We start from the raw sequence: 21,772 nt of genomic DNA on the forward strand, positions 1-21,772 counted from the left end.
CGGAGAGTGAACAGTTTCTGAATCACTACTTTCCACAGAATGAGGTGATTCCTATAAAGTCAATATTAACCAATGAAAAATTATTCCATTATGAAAATGGGGAAAATTATCCAAAACACTTGCATCAATTTGTTCAGTTGCTTGCATATTTTCCACATCAATGTCAGGCTCATTGATTAGCTGCGGGTTTAGCTGTTGTTCATTTGTGCTTAGTTCAGTACTGTCGCAAGAAAATGGAGAGCTGAAAAATGATCAGTATAAAATTTTGATGCAAAGAAACATACAAAACAACAACACTGATTACTTGCTGTTTGCTTTTTCTTCGGTTACTTCAGGTTCGACGGTAATCTGATTCGGGGACCTGGTCCATTTCGAACTGTCCACACCATAACTTTCGATATCTTCCTCCTGGAGTAGATTCACAAAAAAGAATTATAATCACAAAAAATTATTTGACTGATTGATTGGTTGATACTTTTTGAATATCTATTGGCATGTGGGTACTTGTATAGTAACGGAATCCGGTTAATTTTCCTGAAAATTTGTAAATTTTAATAATAATAATAATAATGATGATCTTGAGCAACTACCTCGAAGTCGACTTTCACGATTAATTCGAATTCTGCAAAACATTTCATATCGTCCTGTGCTGTTTCGTTCCGCTTCTGTACCGCTACAGCCGAGCTCTAGGTTGCTACCTTCCGTTGTTGCGTTGAAATTCGATTCAAATTTAATCGTGGCGTTCAATCTAAGAAAACTTATTATTCAAAAAAAATAATAATTAAGGTTCACTGACAACAAAAAATGTATTTTTTTTCTTTACATACTTGATGAATCGTTTTTCCAAATTCTGCGACTCTTTTTCAAAGTGTTGTTCTATTAATTTTTCTGCAACTTCTTCTCCACATATCGGGCATGTGAAATTTTCACATGGTCGATGTTCTGAAGAAAAAAAATTATTACTATTATTATTAATTTTCTACAAATCAATTTTGCTCAGTTTTGCAATGGGTCGAGGTCGTCGTTGTCTCGTATGTGCTGTTTGCCTCATTGGAGTTTTTGGAGAGGGGCATTGTTGAGAGCTTGACCAGGCGTGGAAAAGGAAAGAAAAGTAAAATATGGCGACGTCTAGTCTAATGGCAAGTCGGTTTAGTGCCCTGCTCACTGCTAGTGGGGGGGGGGGCCAAATTTGACTAAGGAGGAAACGAGATGATTAAAAATATTCGCTATTTCTTTCTTTCACACCCATCGTGATATGTTGGCCAACATCACTGGCCGGAATCAGACAAAGGCAAAAGCATATTGTCGGCTATTGACTTTTTGTCCCCGGCCGCGGGAAATGAGCTCGTAAAAACCTTTTCCAATGGATGTCATGTTTGCCAAACACTGAATTGGCCCAAGTGTGATTTGGACGGCAGGAAAAGAGAAAAACATATATGTATATATATATGTTGGCGCCTGTTTATTCATTTTCATATTTTATATGCGACGAAAAAGACAAATATGATTCATCAACTTTTTAAATATTTTTATTCATGCAACGATTTTGGATGAAAATATCCTTTTATTGTTCTAAAATTGAATCTATCTTGGCTGATGTATTTTATTATTTTTATGCTGTTTATTATTGACAAAATGGTCTATTGTGATGCAAGAAAATTTCAACTGCCAACTAGCGACCAATATTCAAGCCAATAATGATAACCGCTGGACAAATTTGTCGACTCTGTTATTGCCCATACGTATGGTCGAGGAAAACATTGAAATGACCGTTATTGCGATGAATGGATGTAATAAAATGCAAGCACAGAGAATGCACATCATCAACATCAACATCAACCGCGTGATGAATAAAATGAATGTCAAATCGTTTATTTCAAACTCCTCCACGCTTTGCCATTTGTGCAAGTGAAACAAACTTGTCGTCTTCAATAATGCATCCATACACACTTCTTCTTTTACTTCAATTCACTATTTTTCTCATTTACAAGAAAGAAATTTCAAAATTTCAATTACAATTCTGAAATGAATCATACTGGCAATTAACTTGGATAATGTGATGGCTTTTTAAAGTTTCCTCTTTAAACAAGTGAAATGGAATGGAAAATTTTTAAACTTGTTGATACACAACTTTGTCGTTAACTTGTAGATTGTCAATTTGGCCTATTTTCTCTGAAATGCTTACTGTATGCATGGTTAATATAGATGATGATTTCCAATATTCGTCATTTTTTGATTTGGATAGTTTGCAAATTTTCATAAACAACGTCAACTATTACACCTTTAGCCTCAGGAAATGATATATCCAAGCTGTCTGTTCGTCTGTCTGTCTGTCTGTCTGTCTTTGATGGACATGCAGCTGTGCATAATTTTCATCACAAGCAGCTTATAAAATGATGTTGGCATACCGACTGACGGTGGTGCGTCTCTGGTCGACAAGGACGTGCACCAATTTGTCACAAAAAAGTGACGTTCAAAAGCGACGCGCTCGACCGTGCAACTATTTTTTCACTGCTTGACAAAGCGGAAATTGCGCTCTCTCATCCACTGTGAAACACGTTTTGATAATTGAATAATCAGAAAAGCAAAGAAAAAAAAAATTAATCTGAAAAACACTGAAAATAATAATCCTCCAACATTGCATTTTTGTTTTCCCTACTCTAGATGAGCTTGAATTGAATATGAATATAATTTTGGGCGTTTTATTATGAAAGCTGGAAACGAGCGAATAAGCCAACGTAAATGTATTCTCTCCTCGAATGTTGTTGCAATGAGAAAAGGTGCAGTTTGCATATTTGATATTTCAATTTTCTAATGAAGAATAGCAATTATCATTTGTTTGCCGACTTGAATGGCCCTGCTTCGCGCTTGATCGAACGTCATCATCTCAATGAGTAACGGCATATATGTGATTTTTTCACGACTAATATCCCTTTCGGACTGATACAAAAAACATTTTTTGGAAAAATTCCCACCACCTCATAGTAGAGTAAATGGAAGAGGAAGAAATTTTCTTCACACTACCGTTTTTCTCTTGGACTTCTTCGGGCAATTTTGTAATATTTTGTTTGAACAACAACAGTATGGTGAAAGAAATTTTCTTTCTTTTTTTGATTGGTATGAACTTTGCAAAAAATAGCAAGCACAACAACGTTGAAAAGCATCGCGTTGAATCAGTTTGAATTGGAGTTGAATTTTGTGAAATGTCCTACCGAAAGAAAAGCGTGCAAATTTGTTTCGATTCAATTGAAAATGTGTGTTTACCAAAAAAATTTGTGAACTTTTGCAAGAAGATGCAATTTTTGACTTTGTGATTTTAAAAATATACATATACATATATGCAAAAAGGAATCGCCCTTGAAGAAGCAGCTAGCCAGTTTTTGGTCTTTCTCTTGCCCTATTATTGTATGTGTGGGCACGACGTGCAAAAGAACAAGTTCTGCATTTGTGATTTCAGCAGGGGTTAGCCGGAAGCTTTCTCAGTGGGGTTCCAATTGTTTGGACGAGTTTCGTTGTTCGATTCTCAATTTTTTACATTCTCATCTATCTTGTCAGCTAATTTCGAAATCGAACCATGCCACAAATTGTCCATCATGTAAATATTGCCTTCACCAGCCCAAATAAAATCTGACAGCTAATTGCCAATATGATGTGCTGTGTGTGTTTGTGTGTGTTGTGTTCAAATTCAACGTTGAGCTAAATTGCCAAAAATGGCATATCCAAACGACGGTCTAACGATAATAATAATAATAATAATAAAACTGATTATCCAATCCGACGACGTTAATATTATCATCATCACCAAATCTCATCAAAGCCAAACTTTGTCAAATATGACAGCAAACCAAGTGCAATTACTGCTTTGATGGTCCACTAGATGCTGATCACCAAGCATGGAAAATTGAGAAATTGAAGAATATTCATTACAAAATTGTAAACAACCGTGGTTTTTTTCTTATCACAAAAATCCCGATGTGTAACAAATTTGCTTTATCAATTCGACAGAGATATGAAACTTTTTTCTACAACTTGTTACCTTCAATACAGCATCTACATGTACACATGTATGTAGATGATATTATCTTTTTTGGTCATACAATGCACAATGAATGACGCACTTCTTAGGTTGCTCATTGCAGTTGATGATGATTCATTCAGTTGTTATGTTGATGCTTTACTGTGGTTAAATTTTCCTTTTATCTGTCAACGAGAACAGCTTTCTTAGCTTTCCAACTTTGACAACACATGTGATCTAGTTTTTATCATCATCGTCTTCTTCTTCTCACATTGAATAAGTTCTATCGAAAATTTAAATGAAAAAATGCTTTTCAAAAGAAGCGAAATTGATACTCTCGTTGAACTTGCATAAGAGGGAAAAAAGCAAACAAATAAACAAACAAACAAACAATGCGTGACTAGTTTCTGCGTGTCGTGTTATTGCTCTTTCAACCTGATGAAAGGCGACCTGCTGTATGCATTTACATAGAGTTGGAGACGATTTGCAACACTTGCTTACAGTATACATTTTTGATGATGATGATGATGATGAATGTGAACCTCAAAAACTTTTGTTTGCCAACTAAACTGCAAGGGAACCTTCTCCAAATATACTGGCCAATAACTAACTAACTAACTAACTAACCGTGACCCTGGACTGAAGACATGATGATGCCCACTTGCAGGACATCAAAGCCAAGCCGCCGGCAGAGATAAATCACAGAACTGATAATAATAGTAATAAAGGGGCCGCCTGGGTGAGACAATACAAAGCACGGGTGCTAAGCGCGCGGCTAGTGGTCACAAACGGGGGTCACGTACTTTTTCGAATCGGTTGTGATTCCTTGACCGACAACGGCGTGTTGGACACCTTCTGCAACTGGGCGATCACGTCGGCCAACGTCACCGGTCTGTCGACCGCCGAACCCCGGCGCTCTTCCCCGGATGTCCACAACGTACCACTGTACCCGAAAGCCGACGAACCACCACCACTACTACCACCACCGTTGCCGCTGACGCTGCTGCCGCCACCGCCGTGGTTCGAGAGCATATGCAAATTTGGTCTGGCTAAGAATGGAAACAGCGACAGTCGTCCGGCTGCCGCCGCCGCCGCGGCATTCACCGACTGCGGGAACAACGCCGACGCGAGCAGGGTCGGCGGTGGAGCCGTCGCCACGGGCAACAGTGTCGTCGTCGACGGGCATGATACCAGTGAATTTGTGAGCGGCGGCTGCGTGGGTAGCGGAGCTTGTTGCGCCGGGGGAGGTGGTGATGGAAGTTGGCCATTGTCCAAATTTAGACCTGCAAATAATTTCATTTCGGGATCAATTCAGATCAAATCAAACAACACTGCACAAATGAACACTGACTACCGAACATGCTGCCGCAGTTGGTGAACATCAATCCGAAAGTACGTCGAACGGTAGGGAAATTGTGCACCAAGCGACGATAGCTTAGATTGAGATTGGCGAAAAGCGCGAGACTGCGCACCACTTTTTCCACTGACTGCACTGTGCTGATACAACCGCCTGTCGGCAAGTTGAACTGACCAATCGGCGCTGGCACCATTGACCAATAAAAATCGACCAGTTCGTGTGTGGTCGATGGGCGATTGCTGTTGTCCACCAATGTTGTTTGTTCTCTTGAGCGGTTTCAATCATTTCAAAGGGAAATCGTGTATTAGTTCAGTGAAAGTTATTTTCCTTATTTTTTTTTCAAATCCGAGCTTTCAAACAACATCTGGTCGCATGATGATTCAAAAAGACATTTTTGATCAAAAGAAAAGATTATTTACACGAAAACTGCGTTTATTATTTTTTGTTATTGAAGTTAAATTTAAATTTATAATCGCGTTATTTGATGACAAATCTTTGTAGCAGCAGTAGCTGTTGCTGTTGTTGTAGTTGCTGTATACTGTACCGCGTTGCTGTCGAATGTACTCTTCATTTTGAAATTGAAATTCTCAGCAGCATTTTTTTGCACAATTTATTTTTGGAATTTCATGTGATAAATTTCAGATTTAATTTAAAAAATGAACTTCAACATAAACGATAAAAATTTGAAGATAAAAAGCGTACAAATATTAAAAATACATTTTAACGTTGAATTGGATTATGTGAAAAAATATCTGTTGAAATAGAAACAATTTTTTGGCTTTTTTCCACCAGTTAAGGCAGTTATGTGACAAGGCAACACGGAGCACAAGTTGCAAATTTTCCAACATGTAAAAAAAAGAATTTTCCCACAGAGAGAGAGAGAGAGCGAGAGAGGGAGAGTTACTGACAACAAGGTAAAGCTTGAATTTGATACTAATTGTATTTTGTGATTGATTTCAATTTTGCTACACTTTTATTATCAGCTTTTCAATTTCGACAAACGTTGTATTTAGTACGTTATTAATTCAATTGCCAATTACCAAAACTTGGATCGTCATCACCATCATTGTAATTATTTTACATGAGAAATTTTAAAATTCGCTTTGAGAAAATGCTTTGCAATTTTTGAGAAACTTTACGCTTTCTTGTTCAAAGTTGAGTTGCACACTTTTTCAATATTTATTCTGCTTGTGTCATTCACAAATATATATATATATATATATATACATATGCGATACAAATCTCATCGTCGATGCAGATCTTATCTTGTTTTTGCAGTGTTTGATTTTTTCCATTTAAAAATACAATCTCGTTAACATTTGGTCGCATATTGAAAATAATACTATACAATCTACAATCTCCACATTTGGTGTGTTCCGTTATTTTCATTCACATATTTGTCAAGTAAATTGCATTCTATCAGTTACTGTAGAAATGGAAACAGTATTTCAATTTTTATTCAATAATTGCAACACTTTTAAAGATCACTAAGATTAGCATTGTTTTCTAGCCGGAGTGATTTTACCTAAAGAATTTGAATTTTTATTCTCAAAAATAAGATTTTCAATTTCTTGTTTCTATCTATATACACAAATTCATTTGAAATGAGTTTTCATCTCTCAACAATAAGACTAATTATTGTGTTCAACAACGTATAAATTTAGCACGCCAAAGGCATACGGTTTACATATATCTCGTTTTCTTTATTTTTTTTATTTTCACATATCAACGAAACATTCTTATTGATATACTTTTTTTTGATTCAACATTGATTGATGTAAAAATAAATTATCTCAATCAATAATCAAGAAAGAAGCTTAAAATACCGAGCGGATGCTTGTTGGTTGAATTGTTTGCTTGCTCTCGTGAGATGAAGAGTTATTAAAGGGAATAATTATCAACATTGAAGGAAGCGTGATGAATGGAAACTGACCCTAGTGTTTTGGGTGTCTTTTTTTTGTTCCTTTTACGTTCAAGTGGACCAAGATGACCAAAGTGCTTTGTGATCATCGGTTTGGAAGTATTTCGTTTTTACTTTTCATTTCCCATCATCTCCCCCGATCAGCGATGATTATCCGATTCAGCTAACACCACTGCTACTATAACGTCGGTCGGTGTTTAATGGTCGGGTCGAGCAGTGGCGCCTCTTTGTCTAGAAGAACCGATGCCGACAAAGCGGGGCCGCTAATTAATCAACGCCCCTGAACACTAGCAGCGGTCACTTTGCAAGCAATTGCCAAAGCTTTCCGTCGACAACTAGCCGATTTATTATCGTCAATCATCAATGCGCTTTTATTGTGCTTTAGCTGGCAAAATTATTGCCTGCCTGCCATTGCTGGCTTTTCTATTCTTCAACCGCTTTTCACACTTGATTTCAATTTGGACAAATTGTCTCAACGTTTTTGTTCCACAAAGCAGCTGCTGTCAAACAGGTGCTCCTCACAAGCTGCTCTTCTCTTGCTGGAAAAATGTAAAACTTTTCATCATCAATACATACTACAAACACACTTGACCGATTATTGAAATTATTACCAACGCATACCATCATCTTTATCAACAAGAGAAAAACAATAATCATAAATGCAAGAAAACTGTTGTCATTTATATTCATTTTCCAACATTTCCATTTAAAAAGAACAATGCCAAACAGTATATCTTATCTTGGACAAAATTATACCTATATCTGGTATGGGTAACAGTGTGCAGTGCAAGTTAATTATTTAAATATTATTTGAAGTTGCCAAAAATGTAAAGCAATTTTATTGAAACCAAAAACAAAATCGACGAACCTATTTTAATAACAATAAGTAAATAAATAATCAATCCTCCGATAATAATTGAAATGAAAAGCATCATTCTGGAATGGAAATGTCAGTTCACCTTGAAGCTTCCATGTCGACCTTGACCATCGACGACAAACTTTTTAACGCCTATAAAAGTGGTGATGATTATCGTCAAGCGTTACGCTAAACGAAAATCATGCCAATATTTCAGTTACAGTACAATTATTGTGTTCAAACTTATTTCTGTAGATGGGTGATTTGCACTTGTGCAAGCTCTCAACCCCCTCCCGCTTTTTCTGTATCCTACTGTTCACTTTTTCCAATTTCAAAATATAAAACAGGTTGCTTGCTGGTCACCGATGCAAGACGTTCCAATGTTGGAATTTTTACAACTACTTACCCTTCTGCCAAGTTCCATTGGAGATCGCATTGTTGGCATTGCGCAATTCGAATTGCATCGCGTCTTCAAAATTGCACGATTCAAAAGTCGAATAATATACCGAATTGCGATCATTCAAGAGGGAAGTTTTTGGCAATGTGCCAATAATACGTGCCAAATTCATCGCTTGACCAAGAGCTGAACAGGGAACGAATTTGATTGTTTTTACCGCTACTGTTGAACCAACAAATGTCTATATATTATACCGGTTCCTGTATCGACGATACGATTGGCCAGACCCCAGTCGAATGCAATTTTTCCGTTGATCTGTCGTCCTGTAATGATCATATCCAAAGCTCTGGAAAGTCCGATCATTTTTGGCAGACGAACACTACCACCATCTGTCATCGGGATGTCTGAAAAATTGAATAAGAAAAAAAAACTAAATATTTCATTCACTTGTATGCGAATAGTAGATACCAAATCGGCGATTGTACATGCCAAGTACGGCGGTTTCTTCGACAATTCTCAAATCGCACATCAATGCTAATTCCAAACCACCGGCGACAGCGTAGCCATTCACCGCTGCAATGACAGGCTTTTCGAATTGTTTCAACGTTGGACCCTTAGAAGAAGAAGAAGAAGAAAATATCACAGTTGTATGAAAATTTCAGCCTCTATTGTAGTGTTCTATTTTACTAATGGGCGCGTTTTTGTACGCAAACATTCTTCGATCAGTGTCTTCATTTCGTCAGGACTTTTTGCCAACTCTTTCATATCGAAACCAGAACAAAAATTGCCACCTATGTGTTAGAAATTAGCCGTGCTTTTTCTTTTTCATCATTCAAATACAAAAATTAACACATCATTCATACCTGAAAATCAAGTATACTTTAAAATTGTTTAAATCAAACCAATTCACCTTTGCCATAGAGAACGGCCACGTCGAGAGTTGAACTTTTTTCGAAATCGTTGAACAATTCAATCAGCAATTGGGCGGTACGTTTGTCGATGGCGTTTCGCCTTTCTGGTCGGTTGATGCCTATCAAAGCAATTCTATCGATACTTTCCACAATTACTGAATCTTTTTTTTCTGCATCTAAAAATGGTGTTTTTCTTTTTCACAATGGCAATACTGAGATATCAGGAAAAACATTCCAAGCAATTTATCAGTGCCGTTTTCACAATAATGCTCTTTGTAATTGATTTTGTAAGCATTTGTAAAAGTCGATTTATTCCAAAAGTCAAACGAACAATTCATATGAACTTTACAGTGAATTTGTTTGAAAATTATTTTCATATTTTTCTACGCTAATAGCTAATAATGATGAGCTTACCGGAAAATTTTTTAGACGGTTCATTTCCAGTCGAATTTGTTCTTGTGGGTATTATTTTGTTCACATGCAAGTAGAATAACTTTTTTAGTGACACTGTTTTCGCAGATGGAAAAATTTTCTTTAATTTAAATGGAACATTCATCATAGAATCCTTAAAATGTTCAATTGAATTTACAGCAAACAGGATGCAGTAACGATAAGATGCTTTTGTTATCTATTAGAAACATTTTTATCAACGATCAGCATCACGAATATTTGATTGAATTTTGAATTTCTCAATAAGACAGGAGATTTCTTTTTTCAGTTATCAAAAATGGTAACAGTATAAAAATAAAGCAAGTTCAATTGTATTTTGCATGGTGTTCGAATCAACATAATGCCACTGGATCATTGGCAGTACGGTTGTTTCAGTTTGTTGTATTTTCAATTTTTGTGTTCATTACCAGTTGTGGCGATCGAAATTCTAGAGTGCTATTACAAAACTTAAATTTTACAGGGCATTATTTTAGTACTTTGTCAAAAATGGTATTTCTTTTAACTTCAAAACTTTGAAAGCTTTTATTTTAATGTTATAAACCTTTAGAACGATTCTCTAACACGTAATGCCAATAAGCAGCGGAATAAAAATTTATACTGCGTTTTGAATTGTAAGCTTAGAAGCACAAGAAAGTTCGAAATAAAACAATGGGAACTTTGTTGTATTATACCAAGTTTTTGTATAAAGTTCAGTTGGAAAACATGCGGAGAATAAGTTCAGCAGTCAGTTTTTCCTGTATATTCTTTATATATGCTCCAAATTGTTCCAGCACCGCACTACTGGAATTCATGTTATGGGTTGTTCGTGGTTAATTTTACTTATCAATATTTAGAAATTGATTTTGCACGAAGTTTTTAAAAATAAAATAATTTTTTAATGAAATTATATTTAGGTCACTTTTGAATTTTATTGAGCTTGAAGATCATTAAAAAATACAAAATTATACTGTAGATCACTGAGCTCAGATCAGTTTTGTTGTTGTTTAATGTGAGTGTTGCAGTTGATCTGCTGATCACATTTTACTTTAAATCTGTTGCAGTTTCATTTATTTCCTCTTTTATTCACTTTTTTATTGGTTCTTCCAGTTTTTCTGTTCTTGAAAGCGCTACACTGACGAAGGTATGGTATCATTGTCATCTGATTTCTTGATCCGGTGAATAAGTTTTCAACGGTTTTATTTATAAACATAGCTCCCTCAGATCTTTGTAAACACTCACTTTTCTGTTGTATTCTTTATATTTTGTATTTTAAATGTAATTTGTTCTACTTGTTATCACTCGCTGTTAAGGATTTGTTTCTTATTCATATACGTGTAAAATGAATGAATGCAGTTTAACTTTAGCACTTTAACTCTCGGTAATTTTTGGTTCTACTAGTGTTTTGTTTTGTGTTATTTCACCATTATCATAAAGATGGTATGAACTGAAATGGTGCTCTTAATTTTTACTCGAACTTTTTATATTAGACCTCTTTTTCATTTTATCAGCTGTATTATTTATCTTTCTATGCTGTGCAGTTTTTTCTTTTGCTGTCTCCTCGTTTGCTTTGTTTGCTGAGAAATGCGCTGACTTTAAATCTTAGTTGAGCATTGGTTGATTGATTGATTGATCCTTTGTGGAATCTTAATTCATTAAGAAAATAGTTTTTTCATTTGTCTGACAGTTATTAATTTTTCCGGAAATTGTTTATTCATATTCATTGTAAGCAATTTAAAATACTTTGCGAAAAAATAGTATACTTGAAGTTTATGGTTTCGATTGTTTGTTTCTTCTTTGTCCTTTGCTTGACAATAAAATTTTATTATTGTAGTTTGGCGCCAGGTTCTATGAGGTTGTTTTGATTTTTGAAAAGAAAGTAGATGTAGTTGGGAATGGAATGAGTTAGCTTTCTATTCCCAGTGGAAATTACTTGAAAGCGATTTTGCAAATAGAGTCCACGAATTGTTCGTTTGTTTATTGTCTCAGTAAAAGATGCTTGTTCTTCAGCTTTGTCAACCATCGTCGACGCTCTGGAGATTTTTAATCACTTTTATTTTGCCACGTTAAATCGATTGTTTCAGTGGGCATCGGAGGAATTTTATTTTATCTTGAACTGTAATTTAATTCAGTTGTAATTTAAAATTTCAAAGCAGGAAGGGAATAGTCCGAATGACGATTTGTTTGTTTTGCAATGAACTATTGTAATTACGGTTTTATTATCGATTAAATTTTTTTTCTTCCAACTACCACTGCTCGTGAATAGTTGCTTCAGAATGTAAGTATTTGCTTCTATTGTCATTGTTAATCCGCCGTGCAGAATTTCAGAATTGATTTTCACAAGCGGTGAATTTGCCAAACATATGTATGGCAAGCAGAAAGTGATGATAGGTTTAAAATAGCTGTTGGAATGTTTGAAAAAAAATAATAAAATTTTCAAATAGCCGTTCGGATCAGCTGAGCGAGCGAATGTTTATTTCTGTATTCATGAACGCAGAATTTACTTGCATTATTATGTCTGCAGTTAAATGAAAACCATTAAATGTGAACAATTGATTTTTATTTCCTTCGGTTCATTTAATTTTCAGCTTGCTTTATACTAACTATTATTATGTTTCTACTTATGGAAATTTATTTACTATGACTAATTTATGATGTAATGTTTTTTGCTTTTCGGCTTAGCTTATTAACTTTTGTTTCAGTGTTCAGTACAATGTGCTTGTTTTGTTTTTTGCTTGTTGAAAATTGTTCGTTGTTCAATGGGAAATATTTTTGTTTTGCGTTTCACCATGATAATCTTCGCTATTCGTCTTGGTGAAGTTTTTAAAAATAGTGAGCTAGTGCAAGTTCATCATTTTCAGTGGTGATAAATTGATTCTGCAGCAGATGCATTGAAATTTTGGTCCATAAAATCCAGTGTAGCGGTTGAAATATTGCAAATTGTTTTTATTACTCATCTCAGGCGAGAAATTTAAATACTTTTCTGTTCTCAGATTGATGTTATGAAAATTTTCTCAGCACAGTTTGTATGTTGATAATTAATTTCAATCCATTAGCCATTAGTTGTTGTTGTTGTTGTTGTTGTTGAACTGGTTGGTATACGATGATCTTTCAGCATGTCTTTCATACACACTAGCTGTGAGTATGTGCATTGGCTAATTACTATCTACATTACTAATATTGTGCATTGTTTCCACATTTGTTTAAGTTTATTCATCATTGAATGCGGACTTTTTTTTAAATTAATATTTTGTATTCTTCTGTTTGTAATCTTTATTTTATTATAGCATTTATTTATAGTTCTTTATTTAGAAAAGCTTTTTTTAATTTTACACTTTGAATGTGTTGTAGTGAAGTGTAAATTTGAACTGAACACTTATTTCAGATTAAAACATTTGTTAAAATGACAAATTGAATAACAAAGAATTAGGATAGGATAGAATTTTTTTAGTGTTAATATTTTTGAAGTTAAATTAGCATGCTCCATTATAATATTAGTTTTGCTTGAATAGAGAAAAAGATTTGATTTTCGTTTTACATTTTTTTTTCTTTGTTCTCTATTGTATAGTAGAGGACGACAATTGAACAGCAAGCAGTTGGGGCGACGTTGGAATTGATTTATGTATCCGATTTCGGCTTTCCAATTTAGTATTAAATTTTCCCAATTCGACAATCGTTTCATGCATTGACTTATTTCCATGTGAATAAATTAGTTCTATTTCATTTGTTCAGTTTTTTTCTATTTTCAAATGTCACTTTCCGCGCAAAATGTTAAAGTTATTTATATAGTTGATATTATTTTGCATCATGATATGATTATTATTATTGTATTTTTTTACAAATGATTTGTAAACTTTTCAGAATTATGGTTGAAGCGGATATACTCAGAGAGAATGACATGGACAGTTTGAAGTTGGCCCTCGAAGGGCAGCAGCGTTGTCAACGTGGCGACATGCTGGGCGGAGTGTGGTACTTGGAAGCGGCCCTCGGCGCTGGTACCGACGATCTGAAAACTTTGAGTGCAGTTTACAGTCAACTGGGCAATGCTTACTTTGTTCTACAACAGTATGGCAAAGCTCTGGAGTATCATCGACACGACCACACTTTAGCCAGGTATGTTATATTTGCATTGATTTTTCACACGGCTATACTTGCCATACTGGAACAAGCTTGCCTTTCAACATGCGCACACAACATTTGCAGTCGAGAACTATATATGCTTTTTGCATTCATTCAGGGCAAATTTTGCAAACTTTTCCACAGCAGCAGCAATTCAGGAGGGCGTGGTTTGCTTCTCTTTATTTATTCTTTTCTCAAGCTAACATCACTATTCAATAATGATGAATCTCAAAGAAATGGTGGGAAAATGATGCTTTCTAATGGTTGTTCCATTGAAAACAACTGTGCTTCAGTTGATCAGTAGTTGCTAATGTTGAAATGAAAAATCAAAACCACATTGATTGAACACATCAATTATTATTCTTGCTTTTTAAAGCATCATTTTACACGAGTTTGTAAACAAAAAAGCTTTCGGTTAGCTTACTATCATTAAGCTTAGTGATTTTTTCTCTGTATGATTTGCATTCAATTGCAGAAGAAGCATTTTTCAATGGGCAAATTATCGTTGCTCACGCGATGTGGAAAATTTTTGGAACAGCATTTCCGTTTTGTTTTTATTAATATACATTTAACTGTAGTTATGTATTATTTATGTATATGTGTGGGTGTGTAAATCATTAGCCGTTCTTTATTTTTAGTATTTATTGCTGAAAGTTAACTGATAAGTTGGTTGTTTTAATGTAGTTTTTATTCATTGGCATTATGATTATTATTGTCATTCGTTTTCACTTCTTTTTTTTGAATAATGCGAAATAGTGAGAAGCGTGCAATGGTATTGTTGAAATTATGACATGTTTGAAAATGTTAAAATTTCTTTTTCAATTTTGCACAATATGTTTTATTTGAATCGACAACTGTAGCGTTAAATAAATGTAGATATATGTTTATTTGGAATGTTTTGACATTGGTTGGTTAATATAAGAATGAGTTGATGATTTGATAGTTGAATTTATGATTGACAATGAGTTGATTAACGTGCAGGCAGGCGAGTTGGCATTTCTGGCTGAACGATCTTCATTTTGAATGAGATGTTGTGAATACGTTAGTAGCTTGATATGCAGTTCTTCTGTTCGACTTATGGATCCGGGGTGGATGCGGGTTCTGTTTTCGAGTAACTCTAATTGTCATGTTGGCCTTAATGTTGCTTGCACAAGCGGCTCCTTATTACATAGAATTATCCGAAACTATTCGTTCACAAATGGTCGCCTAGTTCGAAACGAAGTCACTCACCACCACCACTGTTGTTCGGTCGATTCATTAAACTACCCTTCCATACACACTTCTTTCTCCGCCTTCTTGATGCTTTCTTCAAATGAAATTTGAATGGAATTGCCGTTGTTGCTCTTTCCATATTTCCATTCAAAATTTACGTTCAACAATTTAACAACTCAGCCAACTCACTTACTTCTCAGTTACAGTCACGTGGGTCGATTGTTGTTGCTGTATGATTGCATATTTGCATATTACATCAAATTATCATTCTGTTTATTCTTCCGTATTTTGATCATATAAAATCAACTTTGGTTTGATTTGTTTTTTATTATTTATTCTGCTTATTATTATTAAACTTTGAATTTTTTGCCAAGGTATACAAATGAGATAGATTGTTTTGTGCATTTCAACAATGAAGAAATTTTTCTTGTTGAAAATGGCAAAGTGCAGAAGTGTAATTTTTTGCACGAGCTAAACGATGTTTTGTTTGATAAATTATGGACTTAAAATTTGTTCACATGGTTAATAATTTGATCGATTAATTGGTCAAAAGTGATCAATTAACATCGTCTGAATGGGAAAATTCATTTTCTACTGTACAAAAACAAAGAGCATTTATTGTTGTAGAAAGCGAACGAAGAAGCTTGATTGTTGAAAACTGTCTTTAAAATTAAAATATTTTCTGCGGCTAGATTGTTAATTGTTTTCAAGAAGGACTTTTAATAGATATGTATATATTTTTTTTTAAACTTTTGTTTGGTCATGAGAAATTTTCCCCGAATTATTTGCACAATTTTAACCCTTTGATGGATTGTTGGCGATAGGTACGTTGTTGGATTGTTGGGGTAGGCCCCACCCCACTTTAGAAAAACACGTCTAAAAAGCTGGGAGTATGTTCAATTTTTATGAAATTTATTTTATTGGATAGTTCGAAGAATTCTGTACATGATGGTATTAAAATATTTCCAATTTTAATAATTTTAAAGCCTTTTATTGGCAAAAAATGCGACAAAATTTTGGTTAAAAAATCGTCTTTTTTTAGTTTTTTTCTTCGCGTGGACTGAATTTTGTAAAATTCGTGAAACAAATTACATTATTGAATAGAGCACGTTATTCTGCACATTTTGATACCAAACTCAGGTCTATAGTCTTTTTTTTGGTTCCGTAAAGACTTCGTTTATCTAAGCCCTTTCTATACTTTTAACATAAACATATGGAAAAGTGTTGAGCAGGAAATCGATATTCCACATTTTTTTTGATTTCAGTATCTATAATTTATTTATTTTTATGTATTTTGATTAAAATTTCATTATTTGAAATAAATTTTTGGTCTCTCCTATCTGAAAAATTCAACAAAATTGACGTAATAAATCTGTTGATCTCCCTTTATTTGGAAGTGTTAGGATTAACATCACAATGCTCACAGTAGCTGCGCAGATGTTCATTGCAGTATGGAAGCAGAATGCAGTGGAAGATCCGTTAGCTAAAAAACGATGATTGTGGGAACATTACGGATGAATAAAACAGAAGTGCCATCAGAATTAGCAGAAGCCATGGGACGAGAAGTGGGTTCGTCATTATTTTGCTTCGATGGACAGCTCACTTTTGTGAGCTACATCCTGAAGCGAAAGAAATGCGTCTTGCTGTTGTCGACCATGCACCATGATGATGCAGTAAATGAAGATCAAGAAAGAAAAGCAGATATCGTGCTGTTTTATAATGAAACAAAGTCCGGTGTGGATACCCTAGACCAGCTTGTACGGGTATACACATGCAAGGGACGCACCCGGCGGTGGCCAATGGTTCTATGGTTCAATACTTTAGATTGCGCAGGTCTAGCAGCATATGTTATTTGGACATGTAAAAATCCAGATTGGAACGCCCGAAAATCGCAGCGTAGAAGACTATTTTTGATAGAGTGTGGCAAAAACTTAGTAGACATCGTTCTTCAGAAACGTGCTGCCAGTCCCCCGCAATCCCTTCCTTACACAGCAATGAAAGCGATTGAACAAATAGGAACAGCGACGTCAGCCGAGCGGTCAGAAGCAAGCAAAAAAGAAAAACACATCTATAGAAGATGCGTCTTTTGTGGAAGAAAACGTGACAAAAAAGTAAGATCTAGCTGCATAAAGTGTAGAAAGCCATGCTGCAATGAACATCTGCGCAGCTACTGTGAGCATTGTGATGTTAATCCTAGCACTTCCCAATAATGGAAGATCAACAGATTTATTACGTCAATTTTGTTGAATTTTTCAGCTAGAAGAGACCTAAAATTTATTTCAAATAATGAAATTTTAATCAAAATACATAAAAATAAATAAATTATAGAAACTAAAATCAAAAAAATGTGGAATATCAATTTCCTGCTTAACACTTTTCCATATGTTTATGTTAAAAGTATAGAAAGGGCTTAGATAAACGAAGTCTTTACGGAACCAAAAAAAAGACTATAGACCTGAGTTTGGTATCAAAATGTGCAGAATAACGTGCTCTATTCAATAATGTAATTTGTTTCACGAATTTTACAAAATTCAGTCCACGCGAAGAAAAAAACTGAAAAAAGACGATTTTTTAACCAAAATTTTGTCGCATTTTTTGCCAATAAAAGGCTTTAAAATTATTAAAATTGGAAATATTTTAATACCATCATGTACAGAATTCTTCGAACTATCCAATAAAATAAATTTCATAAAAATTGAACATACTCCCAGCTTTTTAGACGTGTTTTTCTAAAGTGGGGTGGGGCCTACCCCAACAATCCAACAACGTACCTTTTAAGTTTACGATGTTCTGTAGACCGAACAAAAAATCCTGGAACATTGAAATTTCTTTCAAAATATGTCTTATTGTTTCAAAAGAGATGTCACAAAGCTTCAGACTATAAAAATAAAAATTGACAGAATGCGACGAAAAGAAAACCCCCTGGGGTGGGCTCTACCCCAACAATCCATCAAAGGGTTAAATATTATTCTTGGTTTGTGCTTGTATCAGTGTGTAAAAAAATTGACCTGCGTATTATTGATTTCGCCTAATTGACCGCCAGTTGCAGTTTCTCATCTTCACTTCACAGTTAACTGTTGGGGCGGCTCGTTTGCACGGTGTCGATGATTTGTGTCTGTGTGTGTGTGTTCAGCTCAGTTGGTGCTTTCCGATGTTGCCAAAATCGAAATTCACTTGCAAATTATTCCACAGCCTCCACCACCACCACTAAGATCGGCATCAAACTCTTATCATGCGTTGTTGATGAAATCAGATGAGGTGGAAACACATGCGCATCACAATTATCGCTGGCATTTTGTGGCTAAATTACCAATGAACTAACTCAACAGCAATACCAGTAGAATTCCAAGCATCAGAACTTTGCTGGCAAAATTTGTCAATGTTGTCGCGGTTGAAAAATTATTTATCTTCATGGAATGGGGTTTTACCAAGTTCATTTTATTCTAACGATGTATATATATGTGCTGGGGAAAGATATGGTGGAGGGGAATATGTTGAAGAAGTTGAATATCAAATGTGTTCAATTTCATGGATAAATGATGCAATTTTTCAACTTAATTTTTTAATTACAAATTGTAAGTTAGTTGATGAATTAGAAGTTGAAGTATTTTTGGTGAAGTTGGTTATAGCAGAAATCATTTGAGGCAACATGTGCGTGTGAGTTTGTAAATTGCATTAAGTTTCAATATTGAATACCAATAGTAGAATGTTGTTGTAATTTGTGGAAATTTCTTTATTTGAAAAATTAATCCTCATCAGTGGAAATGATTAATTATTTATTTTGTTAATTTTGCCGAATATAGAAACCATTACTATGTTATTGATGAATTAATAATGTGAATGTTGCTGCTGCTGCTGTACTTTGCTCTGCTGTCAGAGCAGCTTAGTAGTATTTTTGAAATTATTTATCAAACCTGTACATTATTTCATTGGGATATTTTTTGCATTAAATCTACTAATTTTGATAATTATTCATTATCATTTTTGTTGAAACCTTTTCCAATGTATGATTGTTACAATACGTTGCTATTGTTAATCTGGTTGGGAATTTTGTTGAATCTTCTTCAGGGAAGATAATATCACTTTGAATGTGTGAAATTTTTTCAATACTTTTTGTTTTAACATTTTTTCCATAGAGATTGATTTTTTGCAATTTATAATCAGTCAGGGGTATTATTTGTCGCTGAAATTTTAATGGCATATTCACTAACGTAGCAACACGACGCAATTTCCATTGAAAGAATGGAGGAATAATCATTTTTTTGGTTGAAAAAAATTGAATTTTTTTATTTCGATCACAAAATTTCTGCTTTTCTTTTCAGCTGGTTAAAAACCGATTTGCAGTAATTTTCTCTGCTGTGCATGATAATGGCTGAAGATGTAATTTTGTTTGCAATGTTTTATTTGACCTGATGAAGTTTAGTTTCAAATGAGTTTAGTTTAATGAAATTTATTTCATCATTTTCATTTATCTTGGCAACAATTTAATTTTGTCTTTTATTTTTTGCTATATAGTATCCGCATTTTAAGTTTTTTTATTTTCAAATGATGAAGTTCCACAAAGCGTATTTTAACATAAAGTAATGCTTTCGTCTTGTTCTTAATTTTGAAGATTCTTTTCATTGTTCAATAATGAAGGACTAGTGGCGGCATAGAAAAATGAATTTTAATCATAATAATAATAGCAATATGAATGCACGCGAACGTGGTGAGACTATTTTTATTTCATTGATGATGAATTTATTTCACTTTAATTTATCTTACTTGCTGTAAAGCTTGAACAGTTGAAAATCTTTTAGAAGTAAATGGATGTTTAGTTAATTTTTTGTGAATTGTAATGGAAAAAAGTCAAACTGATTTATATCAAATTTGATTTGTAACTTTGATGGCTAACGCGAATGAATGCGTTTTATACATTGAAACATGTAAATGCGTTGTTTTTTATCAAATTTTATTTTACTTTGAGCAATTTATTTGCCGGTGCTGACAAAATGGTGATTTAATTACCCGGCGATTTGTATATCCGGCATGAACAACAATCGCGCGCACACACACATGAATAAGCTAACTAGTTAGCTAGCTGAATGATGAAAATTCTACAGACCAATTTTTTAAAAGATGATTTTTTTCTTCCCAAAAATTATAGATGAAAGAGGTTTAGTTTAAAATATGTTTTTTGTACATTCATTTGAATGTATATTCTTGAAAAGAAAAGCAACAAGTAGTGATAATAATTGATTTCACTTATTTATTGTTGTAAGCATTGTTTTTTACATCGGTTGAAATACGCAATTTTAATATTATTTTTCTTCAATGCCCATTCAATTCAAGTAGAAGAATTTGACTTTGCTTTGCTTCTTTTTGTTCATTCCTCTGTACATTGAGGTTTTTATTGCTGGTTTAAGTTTAATTTTTAAAGCCAATTGAGAAAGTGTCGGTAAAATAATTGAAAAATCTCCACATCGCATGCATGCATTGAGAAAGTACTGTAGAAATTTGCTGGCAACTGTCGACTTTTGAGGTAAATTAATTGCTTCGATGCAGCTTCAATACTTGGTGCCTGGTGAAAATTGCGTTTCAACCAGCAGCAAGCGGGCAGGCACGTGCATTTCTCTTTCTCTCTCCCTCTCCCTCTCTGTTTTGCTGCAAATTTTCAATCAAAATTCCAAACCCAACAACAAGTGTCATTTGACATGCGGTGCTTGCTGGGTGGGATCTTTTGCAAGCAATGATTACAACCGGGTTGGTCGGTCGACTGATTTATATATATATATGTATATATGATTATAAAAGCCGGTTGGATTACTGAGCTTGCTGAGACTGGGATGCGCATGTGAATTTCATGATAAAATGAAATAATAATAGTACGAATAGTGAAATATGAATAGTCAAAGTTGGTTTTTCTTTCAAAAGAAAATAATCATTACAGAAGATATAGGGTTCATTGTGTTGTGAGAGAGTAGGTTGAGAAAAAGAAAGTTTTTAGTTATTGAGAATGAATGTCTGAATGGGGGAATCAATCCAGTCCACTTTGACTTTTCACGTCGCAGACATTAATCGACAAGAGACGCTGGATAGTTGTTTAATGATGTATTCTCAGTGCAGTGGATCTGATTGGCGTTATTGGCGCTGGCGGGGTGTGGCGGCTGTGATGGGGAGATTGTACAGAGGCGGCGAAATTAGTTTCCACTTTTGCGAGTCTAATGGATTTTCAATGACGCAGGTTGACCTGCTGTGCGCTACCGGAGCAGCTTTTAGCCGACGACGACTTTGTTGTTGTTGCTGGCAATGTGTTACAAGAAATTTATATACTTGACAAGTTTTGTTCAATGTTTAGGGCAGTTGGCGACCGACGGTCCGAAGCAAACGCTAGTGGCAATTTGTGCAATACTCTGAAAGCGTTGGGCAAATACGACGAAGCATCACTTTGTGGTAAGCGACATTTGGAACTTGCTCGTTCACTGCAAGATAAGGTAAATATTAATGATGATATTATTATTATTATTAAAATTTCATCCTGCATATTTGTTTGAAATATTATCTCATTGTTGCAGACTG

General features: G+C 34.6%; 6 protein-coding genes across 6 annotated transcripts; 3 read left to right on the forward strand and 3 right to left on the reverse strand.

Annotated features, from left to right (window-relative positions):
* Nucleotides 1–25: 25 nt before the first annotated feature.
* On the reverse strand, nt 26–1,051 carry Tsp_07843 (conserved hypothetical protein). Its single transcript, XM_003381265.1, has 6 exons — nt 984–1,051; nt 591–748; nt 476–534; nt 305–408; nt 120–241; nt 26–51 (listed from the first exon to the last, which is right to left on the reverse strand). The coding sequence occupies exons 1-6, from the start codon at nt 1,049–1,051 to the stop codon at nt 26–28; spliced, it is 537 nt and encodes a 178-aa protein (XP_003381313.1).
* Nucleotides 1,052–4,810: 3,759 nt separating this feature from the next.
* Nucleotides 4,811–5,565, reverse strand: Tsp_07842 (dachshund protein). Its single transcript, XM_003381266.1, has 2 exons — nt 5,367–5,565; nt 4,811–5,298 (listed from the first exon to the last, which is right to left on the reverse strand). Exons 1-2 carry the CDS (start codon nt 5,563–5,565, stop codon nt 4,811–4,813), a joined length of 687 nt encoding a protein of 228 aa, XP_003381314.1.
* A 2,181-nt stretch (nt 5,566–7,746) lies between these two features.
* On the reverse strand, nt 7,747–9,311 carry Tsp_07841 (enoyl-coA hydratase/isomerase family protein). The gene is made up of 6 exons (XM_003381267.1): nt 9,234–9,311; nt 8,994–9,159; nt 8,801–8,950; nt 8,656–8,768; nt 8,556–8,618; nt 7,747–7,920 (listed from the first exon to the last, which is right to left on the reverse strand). Exons 1-6 carry the CDS (start codon nt 9,309–9,311, stop codon nt 7,747–7,749), a joined length of 744 nt encoding a protein of 247 aa, XP_003381315.1.
* A 550-nt stretch (nt 9,312–9,861) lies between these two features.
* Tsp_07840 (g-protein-signaling modulator 2) lies at nt 9,862–14,306 on the forward strand. The gene is given in 14 exon segments (XM_003381268.1): nt 9,862–9,919; nt 10,176–10,272; nt 10,381–10,396; nt 10,455–10,581; nt 10,601–10,715; nt 11,718–11,738; nt 11,773–11,854; nt 12,328–12,354; nt 12,586–12,702; nt 12,940–12,975; nt 13,455–13,489; nt 13,745–13,996; nt 14,121–14,169; nt 14,202–14,306. The coding sequence occupies 14 exon segments, from the start codon at nt 9,862–9,864 to the stop codon at nt 14,304–14,306; spliced, it is 1,137 nt and encodes a 378-aa protein (XP_003381316.1).
* A 2,401-nt stretch (nt 14,307–16,707) lies between these two features.
* Tsp_07839 (conserved hypothetical protein) lies at nt 16,708–17,424 on the forward strand. The gene has a single exon (XM_003381269.1). The coding sequence runs from the start codon at nt 16,708–16,710 to the stop codon at nt 17,422–17,424; it is 717 nt and encodes a 238-aa protein (XP_003381317.1).
* Nucleotides 17,425–21,221: 3,797 nt separating this feature from the next.
* On the forward strand, nt 21,222–21,530 carry Tsp_07838 (hypothetical protein). Its single transcript, XM_003381270.1, has one exon. The coding sequence runs from the start codon at nt 21,222–21,224 to the stop codon at nt 21,528–21,530; it is 309 nt and encodes a 102-aa protein (XP_003381318.1).
* The last annotated feature ends 242 nt before the right edge of the window (nt 21,531–21,772 follow it).

Source organism: Trichinella spiralis (genome assembly GCF_000181795.1).
Source record: "Trichinella spiralis strain ISS 195 chromosome Unknown Scfld2, whole genome shotgun sequence".
NCBI lineage: Eukaryota > Metazoa > Nematoda > Enoplea > Trichinellida > Trichinellidae > Trichinella > Trichinella spiralis.

Excerpts from the sequence above, each read along its gene's own strand:
- Tsp_07841 (XM_003381267.1), bottom strand. The coding sequence starts at position 9,311 with ATGAAAGAGTTGGCAAAAAGTCCTGACGAAATGAAGACACTGATCGAA. Across the intron at positions 8,951-8,993 it reads TATCTACTATTCGCATACAA|ACATCCCGATGACAGATGGT; the intron begins GTGAATGAAATA and ends TCAATTTTTCAG. Across the intron at positions 8,769-8,800 it reads TATCGTCGATACAGGAACCG|TAGCGGTAAAAACAATCAAA; the intron begins GTATAATATATA and ends TTGGTTCAACAG.
- Tsp_07842 (XM_003381266.1), bottom strand. The coding sequence starts at position 5,565 with ATGGTGCCAGCGCCGATTGGTCAGTTCAACTTGCCGACAGGCGGTTGT. Across the intron at positions 5,299-5,366 it reads CTGCGGCAGCATGTTCGGTA|GTCTAAATTTGGACAATGGC; the intron begins GTCAGTGTTCAT and ends AATTATTTGCAG.
- Tsp_07838 (XM_003381270.1), top strand. The coding sequence starts at position 21,222 with ATGGGGGAATCAATCCAGTCCACTTTGACTTTTCACGTCGCAGACATT.
- Tsp_07843 (XM_003381265.1), bottom strand. The coding sequence starts at position 1,051 with ATGAGGCAAACAGCACATACGAGACAACGACGACCTCGACCCATTGCA. Across the intron at positions 535-590 it reads TCGTGAAAGTCGACTTCGAG|GAAAATTAACCGGATTCCGT; the intron begins GTAGTTGCTCAA and ends ACAAATTTTCAG. Across the intron at positions 52-119 it reads AACTGAACAAATTGATGCAA|GAATCACCTCATTCTGTGGA; the intron begins GTGTTTTGGATA and ends TTGACTTTATAG.
- Tsp_07839 (XM_003381269.1), top strand. The coding sequence starts at position 16,708 with ATGATTGTGGGAACATTACGGATGAATAAAACAGAAGTGCCATCAGAA.
- Tsp_07840 (XM_003381268.1), top strand. The coding sequence starts at position 9,862 with ATGAGCTTACCGGAAAATTTTTTAGACGGTTCATTTCCAGTCGAATTT. Across the intron at positions 12,355-12,585 it reads GATCAGCTGAGCGAGCGAAT|TGTTCAGTACAATGTGCTTG; the intron begins GTTTATTTCTGT and ends CTTTTGTTTCAG. Across the intron at positions 13,490-13,744 it reads CAGCAAGCAGTTGGGGCGAC|AATTATGGTTGAAGCGGATA; the intron begins GTTGGAATTGAT and ends TAAACTTTTCAG.